Here is a 23,771-nt window from a genome sequence, read left to right as displayed (position 1 = left end):
GGCTTTACAAGTAGCTGAGGAAAGAAGGGAAGCGAAAAGCAAGGGAGAAAGGGGAAGATATATCCAACTGCATGCAGAGTTCCAGAGAATAGCAAGGAGAGACAAGAAGGCCTTCTGAAATGAACAATGCAAAGAAATTGAGGAAAACAATATAATGGGAAAGACTAGAGATCTTTTCAAGAAAATCGGAGATCTCAAGGGAACGTTTTGTGCAAAGACGGGCATGATCAAGGACAAAGAAGGCAGGGACCTAACAGAAGCAGATGAGATTAAGAAGAGGTGGCAAGAATACACAGAAGAACTATACAGGAAAGATCTTAATGTCCCTTATAGCCATGATAGTGCGGTCACTGAACTTGAGCCGGACATCCTTGAGAGTGAAGTCAAGTGGGCCTTAGGAAGCATTACTAACAACAAAGCTAGCGGAGATGACAGTATTCCAGCTGAGCTATTTAAGATCCTAAAAGATGATGCTGTTAAAGTGCTGCACTCAATATGCCAACAAATTTGGAGCACTCAACAATGGCCACAAGACTGGAAAAGGTCAGTTTACATTCCAATTCCAAAGAAGGGCAATGCCAAAGAATGTTCAAACCACCGTACAATTGTGCTCATTTCACATGCCAGCAAGGTGATGCTCAAAATCCTACAAGCTAGGCTTCAGCAGTATGCAAACCGAGAACTACTGGAAGTACAAGCTGGGTTTCGAAGAGGCAGAGGAACTAGAGATCAATTCGCCAACATTTGCTGGATCATGGAGAAAGCAAGACAATTCCAGAAAAACGTCTATTTCTGCTTCATTGACTATGCTAAAGCCTTTGATTGTGTGGATCACAACAAACTGTGGCAAGTTCTTAAAGAGATGGGAGTACTAGACCACCTTACCTGTCTCCTGAGAAACCTGTACGAGGGTCAAGAAGCAACAGTAAGAACCAGACATGGAACAACCGATTGGTTCAAAATTGGGAAAGGAGTACGACAAGGCTGCATATTGTCGCCCTGCTTATTTAACTTATATGCAGAGTACATCATGAGAAACACCAGGTTGGATGAATCACAGGTCGGAATTAAGATTGCCGGGAGAATTATCAACTACTTCAGATACGCATACGATACCACCCTAATGGCAGAAAGCGAAGAGGATCTAAAGATCCTCTTGTTGAGGGTGAAGGTGGAGAGTGCAAAATCTGGTGTGAAACTCAACATTAAAAAAACTAAGATCATGGCATCTGGCCCCATCACCTCCTGGCATATAGAAGGGGAAGAAATGGAAGCAGTGACAGATTTTACTTTCTTGGGCTCCAAGATCACTGCAGACGGTGACTGTAGCCATGAAATTAAAAGACGCTTGCTCCTTGGAAGGAAAGCTATGGCAAACCTAGACAGCATAGTAAGAAGCAGAGACATCACCTTGCCGACAAAGGTCCGTCTAATCAAAGCTATGGTTTTCCCAGTAGCAACGTATGGCTGTGAGAGCTGGACTATAAGGAAGGCTGAGCGCCGAAGAATTGATGCTGTTGAACTGTGGTGCTGGAGAAGACTCTTACGAGTCCCCTGGACTGCAAGGAGGTCAAATCAGTCCATACTAAAGGAAATCAACCCTGACTGCTCATTGGAAGGACAGATACTGAAGCTGAAGCTCCAATATTTTGGCCACCTAATGCGAAGAGAAAACTCCCTGGAAAAGATCCTGATGCTGGAAAAGATTGAAGGCAAAAGGAGAAGGGGACGGCAGAGGATAAGATGGCTAGATAGCATCACCGATGCAATGAATATGGACTTGAGCACACTCCGGGAGAGAGTGGAGGACAGGGAGGCCTGGCGTGCTATGGTCCATGGGGTCATGAAGAGTCGGACATGACTGAACGACTGAACAACAACAAATCATAGTTTGGTGGCTTTCCATTTCTCTGTCAAAATGTCTTCTTTCCTTTTGAAGTGATCGGATTTTTGTTGTTGTTGGCTCAGTAGTCAAATTATTTTTTATTTTATTTTATTAAAACCCCATGCTTGCTGCATAAAGTGCTTTTAAAATAAACTTACAGCAGTTTGCAGCATCTCTCAGCTTTCAATGGACCATACTCAACAATGACTTTCATAGGTAAGATCAGGTGATCAACCTCAGACTGGATGCTGTATAGCAAACGATTGAATGTGCTGATGCTGGAGAGAGCTGGGTGCTTGAGATGTAATAACAACACACTGTGTTTATTGATGCACTGGTTGCATTTTTATCCTGCCTTGAAGGCTCTCCCCTTTTTATCTGTTGAACAATGCTGTATGGGAAATTAGGCAGAGAGAGAAAATCACTGGTCCAAGATTACCCAATACATTTTGTGGCTGAGCAGGGATTTCAGTGCGGGTCTCCCTTTCAAATCTGTTTTGTTGCCATCTTAAGGACTAAAAACTTACTTTAAAAATGAAAACAGAGATTATTAGGGTTTGAATTCTGCATCCAGTATCATTTTCTTTGATTCAACACAGTACACAGTGATGGGTGGGTGAAAGCCACATGGGAAACAGGTGAGAATTCACAGAGCTGTCTGTGAGCCCAGACTGTGGGGGCATAGAAAAATGCCCCATCAAATCCTCCCAACCCTAGAATGATGGTGATATTCATCTGAGATAAAGCTGGCCTCAGCTGTACTTGCATTTGCCAACATGTGTACATTTGAAAAATGGACATGAAAAAATGTACACTTTTGAAAAATGTGCACAACTATTCTTTAATCAATAGGAGAAGAATGCGTACTTTTAAAGATGTGCACAATTGCTGCGTATGTTTGGGAAAATATGCACAACAGTACGCATGTAGTGAAAGAAAGAAAACAAACCTCGTAATCTGATACGAACTCAAGTCCGTATGAGATTTGTGACGGAATTCGGAGAAGTTAGGCAAGCGTGAGTTTTGCTGATTTGCACATCCCTACTGATCTTTCATAAAGCAGAAGTCAAAAACCATCCCTCAAAGTGTGAACAAAAAGACATATCCATCACTTTGCAATGTCTAGACTTCTGAAGGGCTCTACTCATAACTGTCTGGTGCATGGTGGCTCTCTGAAAAATCCCATGCATGCTCACAGCTCCTTGCCTATGAACATCTTGTCACGTGAGTGATGCTGGCACTCAGCAGTGGTGTACCAAAAGTAGAATCCAAAGCATCTGACAAGCTCACAAAGGTTGTTTTCATGTCCTTTCCCTGCCTCTATGCGGCACCCAGAGGTTGTGTGAATTGGCTCAGATCACCTAGTCAATGGAAGAACCAGATCAGATTGCAAAAGAATATGTTGCAAAAAACAAAACACATGTGTCAATAGAGTGTGGCAAAGAAGAATAGTGAAAAATTGGTGTGTAGGTGTGTTATTGCCCTCTGCTGGACATAAGTGATGTTGGCAGTGAAATTAAATGCAGTTCTCAATTTCCATTGATGAAATAACTGAGCCATTAGTTCTGGGAATGCCCCAAATAGCCAGAGGATGAGATTTATATTTATTTACCTACTTACTTTCTTAAAATATAGCCCACTTTTTAATTTAAAGTCTCCAAGCTGGCTTGCAATCCATATCAAAACAATACCAGTTAATGCAGCATACAGAATTTTATTGTTTATTTGGTCAGTCGCTTCCAACTCTTTGTGACTTCATGGACCAGCCCACACCAGAGCTTCCTGTTGGCTGTCGCCACCCCCAGCTCTCCCAAGGTTGAGTCCGTCACCTCCAGAATATCATCCATCCATCTTGCCCTTGGTCAGCCCCTCTTCCTTTTGCCTTCCACTTTCCCTAGCATCAACATCTTTTCCAGGGTATCCTGTCTTCTCATTATGGGGCCAAAGTACTTCAGTTTTGCCTTTAATATCATTCCCTCAAGTGAGCAGTCTGGCTTGATTTGCTGGAGGATGGACTGGTTGGATCTTTTTGCAGTCCAAGGCACTCTCAGAATTTTCCTCCAGCACCACAGTTCAAAAACATCTATCTTCCTTCGCTCAGCCTTCCTTACGGTCCAGCTCTCGCAGCCATAGGTTACTATGGGGAATACCATTGCTTTAACTATGCGGACCTTTGTTGTCAGTGTGATATCTCTGCTCTTAACTATTTATCAAGATTTGTCATTGCTCTCCTCTCAAGAAGTAAACATCTTCTGATTTCCTGGCTGCAGTCAGCGTCTGCAGTAATCTTTGCGCCTAGAAAGACAAAGTCTGTCACTGCCTCCACATTTTCTCCCTCTATTTGCCAGTTATCAATCAAGCTGGTTGCCATAATCTTGGGTTTTTTTGAGGTTGAACTGCAACCCAGCTTTTGCACTTTCTTCTTCCACCTTTGTCATAAGGTTCCTCAGCTCCTCCTTGCTTTCAGCCATCAAAGTGGTATCATCTGCATATCTGAGATTGTTAATGTTTCTTCCAGCGATTTTAACTCCAGCCTTGGCTTCATCAAGCCCAGCATGTCGCATGATGTTTTCTGCATACAGGTTGAATAGGTAGGGTGAGAGTATACAACCCTGCTGTACTCCTTTCCCAATCTTAAACCAGTCCGTTGATCTGTGGTCTGTTCTTACCGTTGCTACTTGGTCGTTATACAGATTCCTCAGGAGGCAGACAAGATGACTTGGTATCCCCATCCCACCAAGAACTTGCCACAATTTGTGATGATCCACACAGTCAAAGGCTTTAGAATAGTCAATAAAACAGAAATAGATGTTTTTCTGAAACTCCCTGACTTTCTCCATTGCGGATATTGGCAATTTGGTCTCTAGTTCCTCTGCCTTTTCGAAACCCAGCTTGTACATCTGGCAATTCTCATTCCATGAATTGCTGGAGTCTATCTTGCAAGATCTTGAGCATGACCTTACTGGCATGTGAAAGAAGTGCCACTGTTCGATAGTTTGAACATTCTTTGGTGCTTCCCTTTTTTGGTATGGGGATATAAGTTGATATCTTCCAATCTGTTGGCCATTCTTGTGTTTTCCAAATTTGCTGGCATATGGCATGCATCACCTTGACAGCATCATCTTGCAAGATTTTAAACAGTTCAGCTGGGATACCATCATCTCCTGCTGCCTTGTTATTAGCAATGCTTCTTAAGGCGCATTCAACCTCACTCTTCAGGATGTCTGGCTCTAGCTCACTGACCACACCGTCAAATCTATCCCCGATATTATTATCCTTCCTATACAGATCTTCCGTATATTCTTGCTACCTTTTCTTGATCTCTTCTGCTTCTGTTAGGTCCTTGCCATCTTTGTTTTTGATCATACCCATTTTTGCCTGGAATTTACCTCCGATGTTTCTAATTTTCTGCAAGAGGTCTCTTGTCCTTCCTATTCTATTATCTTCTTCCGCTTCTGCGCATTGCTTGTTTAAAAATAATTCCTTATCTCTTCTGGCTAACCTCTGGAATTTTGCATTTAATTGGGCATATCTCCCCCTATCACTGTTGCCTTTTGCTTTCCTTCTTTCTTGGGCTGCTTCCAGTGTCTCAGCAGACAGCCATCTTGCCTTCTTGGTTTTCTTTTTCTTTGGAATGTTTTTTGTTGTCGCCTCCTGAACAATGTTGCGAACTTCTGTCCGTAGTTCTTCCAGGACCCTATCTACTAAATCAAGTCCTTTAAATCTATTCTTCACCTCCACTGCATATTCATGAGGAATATTAGTGAGCTCATATCTAACTGATCTGTGGGTCTTCCCTATTCTCTTTAGTCTGATGCTAAATTGTGCAATAAGAAGTTCGTGATCTGAACTACAATCAGCTCCAGGTCTTGTTTTTACCAACTGCATAGATGTCCGCCACCTTTGGCTACAAAGGATGTAGTCAATCTGATTTCTGTGTCGACCGTCTGGTGAAGTCCATGTATAAAGTCGTCTCTTAGGTTGTTGGAAGAGAGTGTTTGTTATGCACAGTGAGTTGTCTTGGCAAAATTCTGTCAGCCTGTGTCCCACTTCATTTTGTTCTCCCAGACCATGCTTACCTGTAATTCCAGGTGTCGTTTGACTACCCACCTTAGCATTCCAGTCTCCTGTAATGAAAATAACATCTTTTTTTGGCGTACTATCCAGTAGGTGCTGCAGATCCTCATAGAACTGATCTACTTCTGCTTCTTCAGCATCTGTGGTTGGGGCGTATATTTAGATCACTGTGATGTTAAATGGATTACCCTGAATTCGAATTGAGATCATTCTGTCATTTTTTAGATTTTATCCAAGCACTGCTTTAGACACTTTATTATTAATTATGAAGGCTACTCCATTTCTTCTGTGGTCCTCTTGTCCACAGTAGTAGATCTGGTGGTCATTTGATGTGAAGTGGCCCATTCCAGTCCATTTCAGTTCACTGACACCCAAAATGTCTATATTTAATCTTGACATCTCCCCAGTAACCACATCCAATTTGCCCTGGCTCATAGATCTTACATTCCAGGTTCCTATGGTGTGTTGATCTTTAGAAAGTCGGATTCGTCGTTCACCACCAGCACCATCGGCTGCCAGCCGTCCTTTCAGCTTTGAGCTAGCTGCGTCATCACATGTGGGGCTAGTTGCACTTATCCTCTGTTCCTCCCCAGTAGCATTTTGACCATCTTCCGACCTGGGAGTCCCATCTTCCGATGGCATACCGACATATCTCTGGTTGTACTGATCCATTTAGTTTTCATGGCAAGAATACTGGGGTGGGTTGCCATTTCCTTCCCCAGGGATCGTATTTAGTCTGACCTCTCTGCCATGACCTTCCCGTCTTGGGTGTCCCTTCACAGTTTAGCTCATGACGTCATTGAGGTGCTCAAGCTCCAGCACCACGACAAGGTAATGATCTCCTTTGCTGGAGAGCATACAGAATAAGAACCTGATTAATCACAGCTAAAAGTTCGGTTACCAGTGGCCCTCAATTTTCATCAAAATCTGTCACTGAATATCAAAAATCTGAATGGGTCACCTTGGCTTGACAACTGAAAGCCAGCAAAGAAGGGTTGAAGTGAACTTCACTAGGGAGGGACGTCTTACAACTTTGGTGCAACTACAGAGAAGGCTCTGCCTTGCATCATTCTCCAGCTGTCCTACTTCAGACAATGAGAGCATATTAAGCAGAGCTGAGGGACCCTTTAACCATCGAGCTGGCCTTGCATTCACTTGTGGAGATCAGAGGCACTTCACTCTAACTTCTTTTGGAAAGGAACCCACCACCAATGGTGACACAGTTGTCCTCCTTTGGCTCTCTAAAACAAGCTTTGCATTTGGTGGAAGCAAAAGCAGTGGCACCTATATGGCAGGCAGAAGTGAATTTGACCTACCCTCATGCCTTTCAATTCCTATTTGTTCATCTTAAGCCCTAATAGTTATCAAGGATCTCCACTACTATGGTCAATAGAGTTACAGTGAATCCGCTCTGTGTGTGTTGGCAGCACGCTACTTTGAATTTTTGGTGTGCCAGTATGGTGTGTATTTTTTGCGTTATTCAAATCTGACATACTTCTCCCTTGACATTTTAATAAGCCCTCATTTACTAGGTGGCGTGGTTGTTGTGGTTGTTTTTTAAATAAACAATAAGATCAATTCTGGAAGCCACACACTCCAAGAGATAATCACATTTCATTGTTGTGATGTTGCTTCAACAGCTTAGGTGGCAATGGCTATAGGGGAGGGGGGGGGGAGAAATCTGTTGGCTTACCTTTAAATGGCACTTCTTCATCTTGTAATGCAACGGTCCCTGTCCTTTAAGCTTTAATATGCACACTGCAGGAATTAATGCCTGATCTTATAGTGCTAGGTCCAGGCACACTCCAGTGACATCACTGTTATGTGCCAGTGTCAGTGCCAGCTGTCTCATGAACCAGGGTGAAGCCCCCACCTCGGGTGGCAGAGTGGTCCCCCACCACCTCCAGGAGAGGCTGCCACCACCTCCAGTGGGTGCTCTGGAGAGCCTTGCTAGACTTTTTCCTGGTGTGGCATTTGCTGCAGTGAGATAGCAGCCAGCAGGGCTCTCTGGAGCAGCCATCCTGCCAAGAGCCACGCTAGCTGAGGACACAGCCAGCGTAGCTCTCTGGAGAGCTCATCTGGCTGAAATGCCTGCTTCTGAGGGGTCCTTCCTCAGAGCCAGGCATGGGAGGGGTGACCCAGGAGATTGCCTGCATATTTTGGATGGGCGGGTTCTTTGAAGAACCACACCAGCTGCTTCCTCCAGCTGCAGAGCTTGGCAGTAAAGGTAAGGGGAAAGGGTGGGGGGGTGAAATGTGGTAAAGGTTAGGGGTAGAGGACATGATGTGGGAAGAGGTGCAACTTGGGAAGGGGTGGGAGGGCCATGATGTAGTAAAGGGATGGGTGGGGGTGCGATGTGATGGCAAGAAGAAGATGGGGGCACAACAGAGGAAGGGGGGCTTTGGGGGTGTCATGATGCAGTGGCACAAGTGCTCTCTCACCTCTGGCAATGGGACAATTTGCACCAGGGCTGGCCAAGGAATATTCGCCATCAATTCAGAAATCAAGATGGAGTCTGAATTAATTGTAAATTTGAGCTCCTAATTCACTCAGAAGCTGAATTAAGCATGAATTGGAACCAGAAGGTTCTACCAAACTCTAAAGTCCTACTCAAATAATGTCAATGGCAGTGATATGGTGAGAAATTGTCATTTCCAAAATCTGCGTTGATCATGCACAAAACTTGTGGAAGTAGAAAAACACTGAGGAATAATATGATATTTTTGCTAGCCTCAGCAAAGTGAATTCTGAATGAAGTGTTGCTCTTCTTCATGAGAAAAGTTAAAAGGCAAGGAAAAGGCCAGAAGGGATTCATGCCTTAGTATATAGAAAAGGCCTCCCTGAAAAAAATGGTCCCTTGAAACTCATTTGGTTTTGTCATTATAGGATTGCCATCGGATTGTTTTTATTGCAGAATTTGGCTAAAAAAGTATAGTTCCGTTAAGTGGAGAACAGGGACAGACTTAACGAAATCCACCTTCTCCTGGATCAATTTTGTTCTCACATCATCTATGTCACAGCTGTGAGCATTCTATATTGCCATTATATTTTTATTCTTATAATATTTTAACAGTTTCCACCATGTCTAAGAATATCAGGTAGCTTGCAGCATGTCCTTAAGGCTACAAAACCCACAGGGAAGTACAACTGTCACAGAAATATGCATATTACAAGGCTATAATGTGAAGTGAACTACAGATTATAGTGCAAATGGGACCAAAAATAATTTGAATGCACAGAGATTTTCCCATGGATATTTACTGCTCAGGGCCAGAAAAAACAGATACCAACATAGAACTGTAAGCTTACATAATATTATATACACTCTGGCTTCCTTTGATTCTGCCTCTGTATTTTTTAGGCAAACAGCACTTGACCAGCTAGGGTTATTGTCTTTTGGATGCCTGCCACCCTTTTTCTGGGCAAGTAAACAGCCAATGTCATCCTTTATGGTTCATTATCTTCCATGAGCCTGGCCAGATGAGAAGTCTACATATATACAAGTAATATCCATGTTTCCTATTGTTGTGTACAATTAGATAGCCTTTGGGAATTAACAGGATGCTCGCTGCCATGCTCTAATGTTTTGGCAGCCCCAAGGATTGGTGCGTGTCAATCTTCCCTTTGAGTTGAAAAGTTTCCCCATTTCTTTCTGGCACGCTTGCTGGTGTCATAGAGAGCATAAGTGAGAGGTTGTGCCAAGGTTTCGTGCAGAGTGGATAACGTTTCTGTTGTTACCCACTTGATCTCGGCATGGCATTAGCATGCCCTGGGCAACTTTCATCAGGCATGGCGCCATCCGAAGGGCTGTGCCTAGTTAAGGCACAGTATGGGTGCTGAGACACAAGTGCTGAAATAACAAGGCCTCCCAGTGAAGTAGATCCAAATACTATTGCATCCAGAGTTCGAGTGCCTTTGGCCAAATAGAAAGCTGACATCGTACAGGAGGATGTTGCTTGACTGAGACTGGTGTTTCAGGCCCTACATGAAGCTGGTCAATAACAAGTACAAGCCAGAGTCACGCATGCCAACCCAACCATGTTTCTGTGCTTATAAAAAAGTGACTCTGTGCGTGCACATGTGTGCACAAACATACAGTGTATGTGCTGCTGTATGGGATGAAAAACTAGGAGTTCTAGATATTTGTCATCTGTTTTTATAGATTGGGGGGGGAGTGAAATGGGGCAGCAGATACACTGGGCCCATGCAGGCACAGCTATATGAATACCTTCAACTGGGCTGTGCATTTATTTTGGAACAAAGGAATAACTGAACCCTCATTAGAGGTTTCCACACAAGAAATCAATCAGGGTTCTGGTTTCTCCTTCTTTTTCCTTTTGGGTAGACTTTGGAGATCCCTTTTGGAAATGGTGTTTGTGGGCACATGCTGAAGTAGAACGTTTGCCGTTTCAACTTGCTCCAGTTGAAATGAAGGCTGCAATCTTACCCTAACTTACTTGGGAGCAAGCCCCATTGAACCCAGCAGTGCTTATGCCTGAGTAGACATATGGTATGGGGTTGCATTATGAGTCACTGAGAAGAGGGAGTACTTGCATCTTGATTCTAATCAATTAAAGCTGTGCTGAAGATTTCAGCTTAGTCTTTGGGGAAAATTTCATGGATGGGGTGTGTATGGAAAGATTGGGGGCACACAAATTTCTCATAAATATTCTGGTGATATAAGCTTACCAAGGGACAAATCTGTTGATTTTGGTTTCTCATTTTTCCAATCTTAAATTCAGTTCATTCCAAACACTGAATTTCTCCAACTGAATGAAGTTCAGTTCATCCTGAACTTCGAGAATTGTTTTTCTCAAACACATGAAAATGTCACATGAAAATTCATAAGCATTTTTGTGCACAATTCTGCTCACACATGTCCTCATGCATTTTTCCCAATAGACACACTTTTTTGCAAGGAATTTCCCTAATATAATACATTTTTTGAACACCATTTCCCTTAATATGCACATTTCTGCATGAAATTGATTGCGTAACTCCACTGCAAAATTTGGACAGGTACAAATTTTGAAGGATAACTGAGATTCAGTTCACATAGTGTTTGAAAGTGTGGAATTGGGCAAATTTGTACAAAAATGTGAATGAATTGCTCTGCTAACGCTAAGCTTACCTTAACGTAGACAAGGTGTCTGAGAGTTTCTCCTCTTCCTCCTGTTTTGTTTTTTTATTATTAAGCCAACAAGCAGTAGTGGGTCTCTCCAGAACCTCCAGGCTGCATTTCCTGGGCCAGAATGTTCATGGGAATGAGACTTGTTGTTTATTCATTCAGTCACTTCCGACTCTTTGTGACTTCATGGACCAGCCCACGCCAGAGCTTCCTGTCGGCCGTCGCCACCCCCAGCTCCCCCGAGGTCGAGTCCATGACCTCCAAAATATCATCCATCCACCTTTCCCTTGGTCGGCTCCTCTTCCTTTTGCCTTCCACCTTCCCTAGCATCAGCATCTTCTCCAGGGTCTCCTGTCTTCAGGGAATGAGACTACATGATGATATAGCATTGATCCTGGAGACATTCATGGATAAAAAAAGATGGCTGCCATTTTGTCTAAACTGAGCAAAGCCACCCCATGCACAAATCCTCAGGGCTGGATGTCCCAAGACATTCTGCTGCCCGAGGCAAAGCACTTATTCCATGTACAAAGGCCAGCTTGACTAGCAGATGAATCTTATGTCAATACTGGGGATGGAATGTCTTCCGCCGCTGCATCTGAAGGCAGCTGGCTCACTTAGGGGCACAGGGGAAGCCATGTGGCCCACACCGCTCTCCTCCAACACTTTCCTGATGCCTCCCGGCATCTGCCGCCTGAAGCAACTCCCTTGTGCTGCCTCATGGTAGGCCCGGCCCTGCAAATCCTGAGTAATTCACCTACCCTTCCAAAGCAGCTGAAAATCACCCTTCCACTGTTGCTGGGAATGAATGGTCCTGCAAACGTGTGTGTGTGTGGGTTGATACTTGGCATAGCACTCGCATCAAAATACTGATGTGCATAAATAGACCCCAAATGCCAGTGCATGTCTGGGGCATGCTAGGAGTTGTAGGGCTTTTTTCCTGTCTAAACAGGCATAGGATTGGGCCATAACTCTTCTTTTTATTTAAAACTATAGTCAATTTAATTTACCACTCAGGCACCCCACCCCCCCCCAATGGTAGATGGTATGCTAACTATCCCCATTCACCATTCTCTTCCTACTGGGAGTCATCCTGGCTTGGTACAGAGAGGAACCTCCACAATTGTATGGAAGGAGATATTTTATGCAGATACAAGCAGATTATTCTTATTTTTCAGGCCAGAAAGCCATTTGAAGTCAGCCTTAAAGTTGAGTCTTCTTTTCTTTTTTTTTAAAAGGAACAAAACCAACAAATGATGGTTTCTTGATTCCAGTGTGCACACAGCCAGTGTCTCCCCTTCCAGAGAAAGTTTGTGCAAGGTCTAAAATAATTATATCTCCATCTCCCACAAAATACTCTCCATTGGTAAGGCCTAGATAGAGCTATGATTGTTTAGTGTTGCACCAGGGCTGGGTCAATGGCTTATTTTGGTTGGGGAGTTATAAAAAGCCTATGTTTTGTCAATCTATCATCCTGAAGGAACAAGTCCAGAGCCTCATTAGCTAGGCTTATTTTTGTTTGGTTTCCTTTAAGAGTCCACATTCATCAGGGCCTGGGCACGGCAGTCTTTGCCATAAAGTCATCGTGTCCCAAGTTTATTTAGACATGTCTGGCATGTTAATTGCAAAAAAAAAAATAATGCCTTTGAGTTTGTGGGGGGACATTGATCGGTGTCAGTGAGAGATGCGTGTGTGGAAAAGTGGGCCTAAACCTCAGGGAAACAAACAGTACCTAGGAAGAAAAACATGGATTGTGAGCAGGTAACTGGTCTGCCTGAGATGGGGCAGTTTGGATGAAGTATGTGAGAAGAGAAAGACATTCTTAGACTAAAACACTTGACACTAGAGTTGCATTGGGAATTTTCTAATTTTGGTCTTCTTGACTTCAAAAGCAGCACCTTCCATGCATTTACACAAAGGAGTAGAAAAATCCTGACCTCATGCTGAATATCCACATGGTTTCAATACTTTTGTTCCCCTGGTTGTTGCTTTTTCTTGGAGGCATTTTCTTTCTTCTTCCTCATCCTCCTTTACCTAGACTGATTTTTAATTCTCTTTGCTTGGGTTCCCCATACGATTTTGTTCCTGAGCATCTGCAACATCCTTGATAACATCACATGGACCACCACAGCCAATAGGATTAAATGCCCATGCGAGCAAATGAGGAGAAAGAAAATGGGGCCAAGAAGAACAGCATCAAAACAGCACACGTGTGTTCATGAAAAGGGCAGAGGAGGTGCTCACGGAAATGAATAGGAAGCCATTCTGGCTCTGCTCTACCACTCAACAAGCTCCAAGTGAAATGGAAATTCTGATCAAGTCATTTCTTGGGGCTGCTGCTTTGCCTCTGGCCAGTATTTTGGCACCATTCATGGAGGCTGATGGTAGAAAAGATTAGCCAGACTGAAATAAATTGGATTGCCTAAACTAAAGTAACTGTACAAATCAGTGTTTTGCATCCAAATCTGACACTGCAACCGGCAAACCTTGATGCATCAGGAGGCAATACATGTATAAATCCAAGCTGTTGATTTAAAAACTGACACATACTCACACATACACACACGTAGTGGGGTACCGCCTGTAAAGTGCTTTTAGGTGAGAACTACACATTGTAAGAAACATGGGCCTGTTAAGACAGGGATGCTGTTTTCAGTAAGCCATCTTTTCCTGTAATGTGTAATGCACCCAGCATCCTGATGTCACTGCACTGTGCATTTCCCCATCTCTGCTTTCTGTCATTGGCTGCTACTGCTGGGGTCAGGAAACGCACAATGCCGTAACTCCATCAGGATGAGGAGGATGTTTCACTACATGTTATGGCAGGGGGAAATCGACAGGGCTTTCCTTTTTCCACAGAGTTTCTTCCAACATGTATAAGTACTCTATCCTTAGTGTTGCTGTTAAAGTAATACCCGCTTGATGCCTTGTTTATGAGGGATCCATGTCTTCCAAAGTCATGCTATGAAGGACATGGTGACATCTGCTGGCTGAATGATATACTGCATGGAGCCCACAGCAAGACTCTAGTCACTGGTGGACGTCCTGCGACGCTGTTTCCTTCGTAGCATTTCCCTTTGGAGGGAAAGATATTGTCATCATTCTTCTTTGTGCTGTCTGCTAGTATTCATGCCTAGTTCCCTTTTGAGAGCCAGACTACACCCCCGATGTATGAAGAGTGTGCCAACGGGAAGTCAAACACCGATATTCAATTCTGTCTTCATCCACACAGGCTGCTGCCACTGAAAATCAACTGCGGAGAAGCAAGAGCTCTTGAATGCCTCTGAGAGACCAATGAGGAATGTCACTCATCTTCACCAGCTGGTAGAGTGTTTCCAGGTACAAAAGATGTTACCTCTTCCCCGTTTGGAGAGTTAACAGCCTCAAATTTTGGGGGAGGTCCACAAGCCCCCCAATTTTTGCTAAGTCATGACCACCTTGTTGTGTTCCAAAAGCAGTAGATAAGGGGGCTGTAATTCAAGCACCGGGCAGTAACTGTATCCCATCATATTATAGACTTAATATTATAGCTTGAGACCAGGAGGTTAGGAGGCCTGGCTTTCCCCATATTGATTTGTTTATTTGTTAAAAAGAAGTTCTAGGCTTCTTTTCCAATAGCTCAGACCAGTTAATAAAAAATCAAGTCACTAAACAATCATCATGAAAACCTAACAATAAAAAAAACACCAGGCATCAGGTTGGAGAAGGCTTCTTTAAATGAATAATATTTGTTCATTCATGCAGTTATTTTGAAAGCACCAGAAATTGCCAGGCACTGTACAAAAATGGACTATTACCTCCTTATAAACATCCCAATAGCTGATATTGATTATGTCCACCCCTTATTTATTTATTTATTTACTGCATTTCTTTACATTATTATATTTATATTACATTATTACATTTATATATTACATGTATTTATTACCTTTATATCCCACCTTTTTTCCTCCTTAAGGAACCCAAGACAGCATACATAATCTTCCTCCTCCTCCATTTTATCCTCACAACAACAGCCTGGTGGGGTGGGGTGGGGTGGGGTGGGGTGGGGTGAGAGTCTGTGACTGGCCCAAAGTCACCCAGTGAGCTTCATGGCTGAGCAGGGACTAGAACCCGGATCTCCCAGCTCCCAGTCCAACACTCTAGCTGCTACACCACACTGGCTCTTCTGAAATCTATTTCTCATTCTTTATGTTCTCTCTGTTTCCATTTCTGCCACCCCTCAAAAGCAGACAACCTTTGCTTCCTAAGGCTAGGACAGGGTCAAGCACTGACCTTTGATAAGCCCCTTTCGATTTTATACTGCAACCAGGTATTTCATGGTGTTGAAGTGAATCGTTGCCAGGTTGCAATCTGGAGAACTCTTCTCAAGCCCAGATCAAGCCCAACTTGATCTGCATTGAGTCGAGTCAGTTTGCGGATTTCTGGGTGGGTTGCACATAAAAAGCAAATTGCACAAATTGCGGCCATAACTTGTGTGAATTACTGACATTTCAGCCATAATTTATGCAAAATATGTGAACTGTGGCTGTAATTTGTGTAATTTGCACAAATTGCAGCCAAAATGTGTGTGATGTGCACAAATTACAGCCAACATTTGTGCAATTTGTGTAAATTGCTTTTTTCATCAATTTAAAAAAATGAAAAAGTTCCCAGATTTTAGTAAAAAAAAAACCCTGTGGCTTGGCTCAAAAATGCAAGCCAAGTCGGGGCACCATAGAAATCTGGGGAGCCCCCGAAAGTCCAGATTTCCCAGTGACAGATACTTTGAACCCACAGTTTTCACCAGCAACAGAAACTGATTTCACAGCAATCCCAGCTGCTAGTAGGAAAATGTGCTAATTAAAAAAAAAAATCAGAGGGGTAGGACACCTTGGTGGGCACCAATAAATGTGTGCAGAGGCACCCTGTGGCTCGCGAGCACCACATTTCTCACCCCTGCAGTAAGACTAGTGAAATGTTTTAGGTCAAAACCAAGGTAGCAACATGGTCCCTAACAGTGGCCATGAAGGGCTGCTGGTTGGCCCTTTTAAACACGATGGTCTCCCCAGTGCACTACTGCAACATCAGAGCCTGCTGCTGCTACCCTCACTCTACGGCTGAACAGTGCCTAGGAAGTGCTCCATCTTGTCATAGGCTAATACGATGCTTATCTCAAAGGCAGACGCCTAGACAGCAAGAGGTCTAATGCAAATGCAACATCTCACAGCCTTTGCCAACTATTGATTAGCTATCTTATTTGCTCCCCCTTGATAATAGGCCATAAGACTAAGCCAATAAAGTACGGGGAGCAGAAGCCTGTCACGATCATTCGAGGCAACCGTGGAGCCAATGGAGAGGAGAAGCCGCATGACTGGAGGAGCCGAAAGCACAGGGGAGGGGAGGGGGAAAATCTATCTTAGCAACAGCAGAAAACAACCTTCGCCTCCATTGCCAGCTCCCTGCAACACCAGCTTGGCTACACTGGAAGATCCCTGCTTATGTTTCTTAATATTTTGAGCTGGCCTGGATCTCAAATGGAATGTGGTTTAAGAAAGAAAGAAAGAAAGAAAGAAAGAAAGAAAGAAAGAAAGAAAGTCCAACCTACCTGAGCAACTCCCCATCAGCTTGCTTGATAAGGGCTGTGCGTGTGAGAGAAGATTCCCCCCCCCTCCTTCTCAAGTCATTTGATCTTCAGGTTGAAGAAATGGCCATTGTCTTTTGGTTCTTAATCACTCTCTGTGGGCAAATCTTGACTGCAAATTAATATCAGGTTCATTTATTGCTGCCTTTAATACGTTCCCAGTGCCGATAAAAGCATTGCTCGAATACCTACTCTAGGTTTATTGGACAGGGTGGTATTTCTTTACCACTAGGGAGTAGCCCACAAAAAGTAAGGAATGGTTATGAAAATGTGGTCATTGGTGGTCACATCCTTTCCCAGAATGCATTGTTCTACCTGCTCCTTCTGTCTGTTGCCTTATTAGCAACGTTGCCTCAGACCCCCTTACTCTTCCCCCCATCTCTTCATTTCTTAGGGCTCCTTCACACCGGGCTTTTATCCTGCGATTGAGATTGCTCCTTCACGGAAGTTCGTGAGCTCTTTACATGATGCCATGACCCTACTGTGACCCTCCTGCACTAAATGCCCTTTGTTCTGTTTTTAAATAGTTATTTAAAAACTATTTTTAATAGATAATGAGCTATCAGGTTACCCCGTTGTGTTCCACTTCAGTTTCCTCCATCAAAAGAGTTAAAGTGGCAAGAAGAGGAGCGAGATCAATGAAAGATAATGGAAGACTCAGATACGGGGAGAAGGAGGGGGAAAGGGAGTGTGTGTGAAGGGAGTCAGTGGTGATCCTGCATTTAAGACAAAAGCAGATAGCCCTGTTTTAAATGCAGGATTTTAGGCTGGTGTGGAAATGCCCTTAGTCAGCTATAGTCTATCTCTGTAGCTTTGTTAGCCTCTACACCTCTCCTTTCCTTTTCAGCGGGTCTCTCAAAAGAGGAAATCCCAGTGAATGCATTCAGGTGTTAGTGTAGCCATGTGTCTTCTTTTACAGAAAACAGCCCTCTCTTTGAAGGGCTGCTAGAGGACCGCCCTCTATTTGAAAGTGTCCTCTATTTGAAGGCTGTCTTCTCCAATTCCAGTTTAAAAATAAAGAACCATATGAACCGTTACCTATCAACAGTAAGTGCTTGGGTAGCAGACTGGAGAGGCAGGCACAGAGCTCACCTGGTCAGTCTTCTACATTATGGTGAGATGCACTATTTTTCTATTTAAATTATAATTATTATTTCTAAATTTTCATATATACCTATAAATCAGCATATGCAAAGGTAATGCAAATCAATGCCCTCTTTGGTCCTCTTTTTTGGTGATTCATAACTGGCCATCCTATCAGGTGTTAGGATGAAAGCCTCTAAATGCAGTTGCCTGGAGAAAGAGAAGAAGTCAACTCCTTCTTCCATCCTTCTGCAATCTTTTTTTCCCCTTTTTCTTCAATTAGACCAGGAAGTTGAACATCAACTTGTTACTGAAACAGAATCCATCTAAGGTCAATCTTTCAGAATACAGAAACATATGCTACTGTATGTTTCCTCCTGACCTTGAAAAAATATAGAAGTGAACATGAATGGACTGTTCTCTGGATGCTCACTGTTGACGTGCCACAGTTCTTAGGGTTCTTTGTCTTTAAACTGGAATTTGACAGGAAAGCTCTTCAAACAGAAGATGCTTTCAAACAGAGAACAATCCTCTGACATCCCTTCAAATAGAGGACCGTAAAGTAGAACACCTGGCCACCCTAGAGGTAATTTTTATCTCCAAAGCTTCAAATGTTTGATGTATACATGTTCCACTTCCAGAATTTTTAAAGGAATCAGGGTGTCTTGGAAGATATGTGTATCAGATTGCAACTTTCTGAGTCATGTGGATGCTTTAAAAAAAACAAAAGAACCTATTTTGTGCTTGCTATTTGGATGGAAAGATGTACAGATATCCCATTTACAGATGTTTCTAGTTTACAGAACACCTTGAATTGTACACATTTTCAGCATTTTAGATGCTGTGGACATACTCCAGTGATGTTGATATCTCTGTGAGCCAATCAGTCAGTGAGTCCCAAGTATTGTTATACAATATATGGCCCCTCCATATGCACTAAGCTTATGTATAGCCTTTCTCCTCTTTCTTTCTTTCTTTCTTTCTTTCTTTCTTTCTTTCTTTCTTTCTTTCTTCTTCCCCAGGGATGATCAGGGAGGGGTTGTTTATTGGCATGGAGAGGACAGATGACAAATAGGCTTAGCCGCAGCAATGGAATGCAAGCAAGTCCCTGCTATTTTTAATTAAGAAGTGATGACAGCTGACTTAATTCCCTGAGTCTGCAGTTGAGGGCTTCTTGACCTACCCATTATTGGACATGGTCCTGAGACCAATATATATTGGTCCTGGTGCTGCTGCTGTTATGCCCTCTGTCTAGACGGATGCAGGGTGGACAAAATCTATGCTGGGTTATCAGCAAATGACAAGTGAAATGTGAATGCTTATGAGTTTGGGAGCTAGCAGCAGGCGAGATGAGATTTCCAGAAAGTCCCCAGAAAATAGCTGCCATCACTTCACATAATTTGAACATACTTGAGGTTCCCTTTTAAAATTGTCTTTTGTAGTTCCTCAGCATTATTAATTATTTTCATCCCGGTAGGATTTTGATGGGGTCTGAATGTAATCGGGTTCCTGCATGGATGAGGTTTTTTCTCTTCCAGCAAGGGCAGTGTCCCGATACAGCAAGGGGAATATGTATGGACAGAATGTTTGGCTTGGATTAGAGCTGAAATCTCTGCTCAGCTATGAAGCTCATCACTGGGTGATCTTGAACCAGCCTCTCCCCCATTTTCTCTCTCTGCCTGGCCTACCTCTCAGGGTTGTTGTGAGGATAGAATGGAGAAGCTTCATGTATCCTGACCTCCTTTCAGGTAGCGTCCAACCCTGATCTCCTTAGAGGAAAATTAGAATGCAAAAATGAAAGATAAATAATAGATGGTTAAATAAAACAAATGGGCGCATTTGCCTTTATTTGCAGAATTAACTTGGATTGGAACCTTTGGATTTTCACAACCTTGTTGTTGTTGTTGATCAAAGATTGGAAAAAATGTGAGATGGGATTCAGAAGGTAGGCAATGTATATGGTAATGAGTTCCAAAAGGGGTAGCTGTGTTAGTCTGTTGCAGCAGATAACAGCAGATCTTGTCGTTCCTGAAATACTAACATATTTATTGTGGCGTAAGCTTTTCTGGGTCAGGACTCCCTTTGGCAGCTTCATAAGTGTTATAGAAGTTGGCATTAATGCATGCACACGCGCACGCACACACACACACACAGGTAGAGACAGAATATGGGTAGATGTTATTACAAAATGAGGCCAGAAGGATCAGCGATGTGTGTGCTAGGTCTGTCCCATTATTATGCGGTGCATGAAAGCAAAGCACGAGATCTAGTCAAAAGAGTAAAAGTTCTAATCCGTGTGGGTGTGACCCACTTCCAGATGATAATGAGTTGGCAAAGGCGATGTACATTATCGTATATACTAATAGCAAACGTAGGTGCTGCGATATGATGTTGATGTAGCCAAAACAGGGCTTCTGAGAAACAAGAGGAGGTACCAGCATGCTTGAGACTATCCCAGGGTTTGCAGAAGTGGAAGAAAAACCTAAGGGAGAAATCTCCACCCCAGCCCAATGACAACTGAGCATGCTTAGTGGATGTGGAATGCTAAGTGCGTCTGTTGTGGAGGGTGGGATGGAAAAACTGGTGAAGGAGATGCAATGGGGTATCTTGAAAGAAGGCCTGCCTGTCTGGCTGGAACGCTAAAAAGGAGCACTCCACACTGCAACATTTCTTTGCAGGTCCCACAATAATCACCTAAAGAGGGACAATTCTTCTCCGCAGTGAACTTGCCACTCCCAGTCTCTCTTGAGCCCAAGTCTTCTGAATTTGCAAATGAATTCTGACTCAACAGCTTCGTGTCAGAGTGCCCTTTCCATGATTAACTGTCCTGGCAAATGTGTGACACAAACCAAGTCCAAAGTATTTTAGAAGACAGAAACAAAAGCCAAAGTTATCTTTATTATTATTTCATTTATTTCATTTCTATACCACCCAATATCCGAAGCTCTCTGGGCAGTTTACAAGAATTCTTGAGATAAAATACAGCATGAAAATTTAAATACGAATAATTTAGAATCAATTTAAACAGCTCAAAACAATTTCAATAAAATACTAGACCTGTTCAGACAGCTGGCATAAATGCCCCATCATATGCCATCAAATGCCTGGGAGTAGAGAACAGTCTCAACCTGGAGCTGAGAAGATGACAACGTTGGTGCCAGGCAGGCCTCAGTGGGGCGATGGTTCCATAATTGGGAGGCCACCACTGAAAAGACTCTCTCCCTTGTTGCCATCTTCCGAGGCTTCCTTGGAGGTGGCACTCGGAGGAAGGCCCTGGATGGTCTTGATAGGTTAGAAGACTGGGCAGAAAACAACAGAGACAAGTGCAAAGTTTTTCAATGAAGAAAAAGAAATCAAAAGCATAAGTATAAGATGAGGGATACCTGGCTTGACAATAGTCCATGTGAAAAGGATCTTGGAGTTGCAGTCACTCAGCTGAATATGAGTGAGCATGTCATGTAGCTGCAAAAAAGGCAAACACAATTTTATGTTGCATCAATAGATGTATAGTTTCGAAATCACAGGAAGCAATCCTTCTACTGCACTCGTCAGACCTCACCTCAAATACTGTGTCCAGTTCTGGACACCACACTTTAAAAAGTATTCAGATACAAACTGGAATGAGTAGAAGGGCAACAAAGATGATCAGGGGACTAAGTCCTATGAGGAAAGTTGAAAGGAACTAGGTATGTTTAGCCTTGAGAGGAGAAGACTGAGGGGGAATATAATAGCACTTTTCAAGTACCTAAAGTGTTGTCACACAGAAAAGGGCCAACCCTGTTCTCTATCATCCAAGGCTGTAGAATACGAAATACATTCCAGGATGGCAGATTTCGGTTGAACATCAGGAAAATATTCCTAGTTGTCAGAGCGGTCAGACCGTGGAACCAACTACTTTGGGATGTGGTGGGCTCTCTGTCACTGGAGGTGTTCAAGCGGAGTTTGGAGAGTCATCTGTCAGGGATGTTTTAAACTGGATTCCTGCACCAAGCAGGGAATTAGACTCGATGGGCTAAATCAGCCCCCGCCCCAACCTTTTTGGACCTGTGGGCTCATTTGGGGATTTGAGATACTGCTATGGGCACCACAAGCTGCCTAATCAGTAGATCACTGCTTTGGTAACTACCTTTCACGTCTATGGAACTCAGGCTGCGTCCTATTCAGCAAAGGCTTTTGTTTCATCTCCATCAGACATGGCAATGTCTCTTTGATAAGGGATTGTCTCATTCAGCAAATTTCTGGCCACACAATACAGCAAGTGCTTCTTTTAAACATATGTTTTGGCAATGTCCAGTGGTTGCTTCTTTTTACAGGGAGTTTATTACACAGATAAATTTTGTATTGGAAAGTCTTTAATATTCACTGATATACACACACTTTAAAATTATTTACCTGTTTCATGGAAATAAAGAAATGGTCATCATAAATGGATTCTCTGCACCCTTTCGACAGCTAAAAGACTAGTACAACACTGGAAGGATAAGCACTCACCTCCCCTAATGCAATGGACTGAGGACCTTACAGCACTTTCAATATTTGAAAGGGTGGCATATAGATGTCACCTTCAAATGGGTACTTATTTGGATGTTTGGTCCACTTTTGTTGCAGCCCTTGTATAATTGCTAGAAAGTTGTATGCATTTCATACAAATTTCATACAACACATATGTATACTGGCCCTTTGTGCCCTGACCAGTGCACACATGAGGACCTTATGATAGCGCGACAGAACACAATTAATGTTGCTAGTTTTGGGGCAAGAGTTGTCTAATTTCTATATATTTTAGCTTCTACATGTTATACTTTAAATGTTATGTGTTATAGTATGTTTTTAACTGTGATGCTTCTGACATGAATAAATAAATACAAATCTATGTATGTATATTTAATTTTTAAAAAAATCATGTCCTCACGGACACCTTGTTGGGGACCTATGTGTGGGTGCAAGTGGAGATGCCTGTGGGCACTGTCTTGGGGACCGCAGACCTACATGGTCCCTTCCAACTTCATGATTCTGTGATTTATAGTGACACTTCAGTGTACACTGCAGGATATATGCAGCCCATCATTCCTCCAGTCCACTGAGCTTGAGAACAGTAGGCAAGCACAGTGCTGGTGATGCAGACAGGACTTCGCCTGACTTTGTGACATCACTAAGCCAACAGGTTTTCTCCTCCTGCCCAAGCATGCTGTAAACTCTCACCTTGAGCCCCATTGTGGCTTGGCCACGATGTGTGTAGTAGCTATGGAGGAACAAGTAGAGAGACTCCAAAAGTACCAGATTGGGTAGGGGGCTTTCAGAAGCCAGAGATGGAGGTAAGAAGATGTAAAGTATACAGATGTGTCCCCTCCATGGAACAGAGGGGGGAAGGGGCTAGTAAGCTATGACTAGCTGTTCTAGCACCCAAAAGTAGCATTAAAGGCCACCTTATGAAAGAGAGTCAAAAAAAAGGGAAGAAGGTAAAGAGTTATTTTCCCCCTTCGGCTATGCACAGCCCCCCAAAATAAAATTAAAAAAACCTCCTCCATTCAAATTTTTGTCTGTGCTCTGGAGTCAAAACATGCCTCAGGCTCCTCACCTCCATATCAACAGAAAGCTTTCGAGCCGGGAGAAAACTTTGTTTTCCAGCCTAATTAAGCTCTGATGACTTCAGCTATATTTGCCACTCCTGATTAAGGCCATGATACTAATTAAACTCTTGGATGATTAAAAATGCAAATTGTCAGGGCTCTGTTCCACAGCAGGCCTCCATTTTTCATGCTGTGGGACAGACGAGGGAATATTTGGGAGAGTCTCCGGGAGGGGGGAGTCTATTAGTGTGTGGGGGGGAGGGGTTGGTTGAAAAATTACACTCAATCCCTCTTTGCTGCAAAAAAGCAGTGTTGACTTCTGGGGGCAGATCATTTCTTGTACCCTGCAGTCAGAAAATTATGTTTGATTAAAACAAGTATATGTGTGGGTATGTTCATTTGGGC

General features: G+C 43.1%; 1 protein-coding gene across 5 annotated transcripts in view; it reads left to right on the top strand.

Annotated features, from left to right (window-relative positions):
* Nucleotides 1–23,771, top strand: part of LOC146340454 (uncharacterized) — a 246,280-nt gene that overhangs the window by 108,711 nt on the left and 113,798 nt on the right. For all 5 annotated transcript variants that reach the window (XR_014783700.1, XR_014783704.1, XR_014783706.1 and 2 more), the window contains one exon: nucleotides 14,323–14,429. Coding sequence is in view for 2 of the 5 variants with exons in the window: in XM_084803603.1 (XP_084659729.1) it covers nucleotides 14,385–14,429 (45 nt within the window). In the remaining 3 variants the exon portion in view is untranslated. The remainder of the gene's footprint in view (nucleotides 1–14,322; nucleotides 14,430–23,771) is intronic.

Source organism: Heloderma suspectum, chromosome 6 (genome assembly GCF_057233095.1).
Source record: "Heloderma suspectum isolate Gila_16-S chromosome 6, 16-S_ref, whole genome shotgun sequence".
NCBI lineage: Eukaryota > Metazoa > Chordata > Lepidosauria > Squamata > Helodermatidae > Heloderma > Heloderma suspectum.
This window is presented reverse-complemented; position numbering and strand designations above follow the sequence as displayed.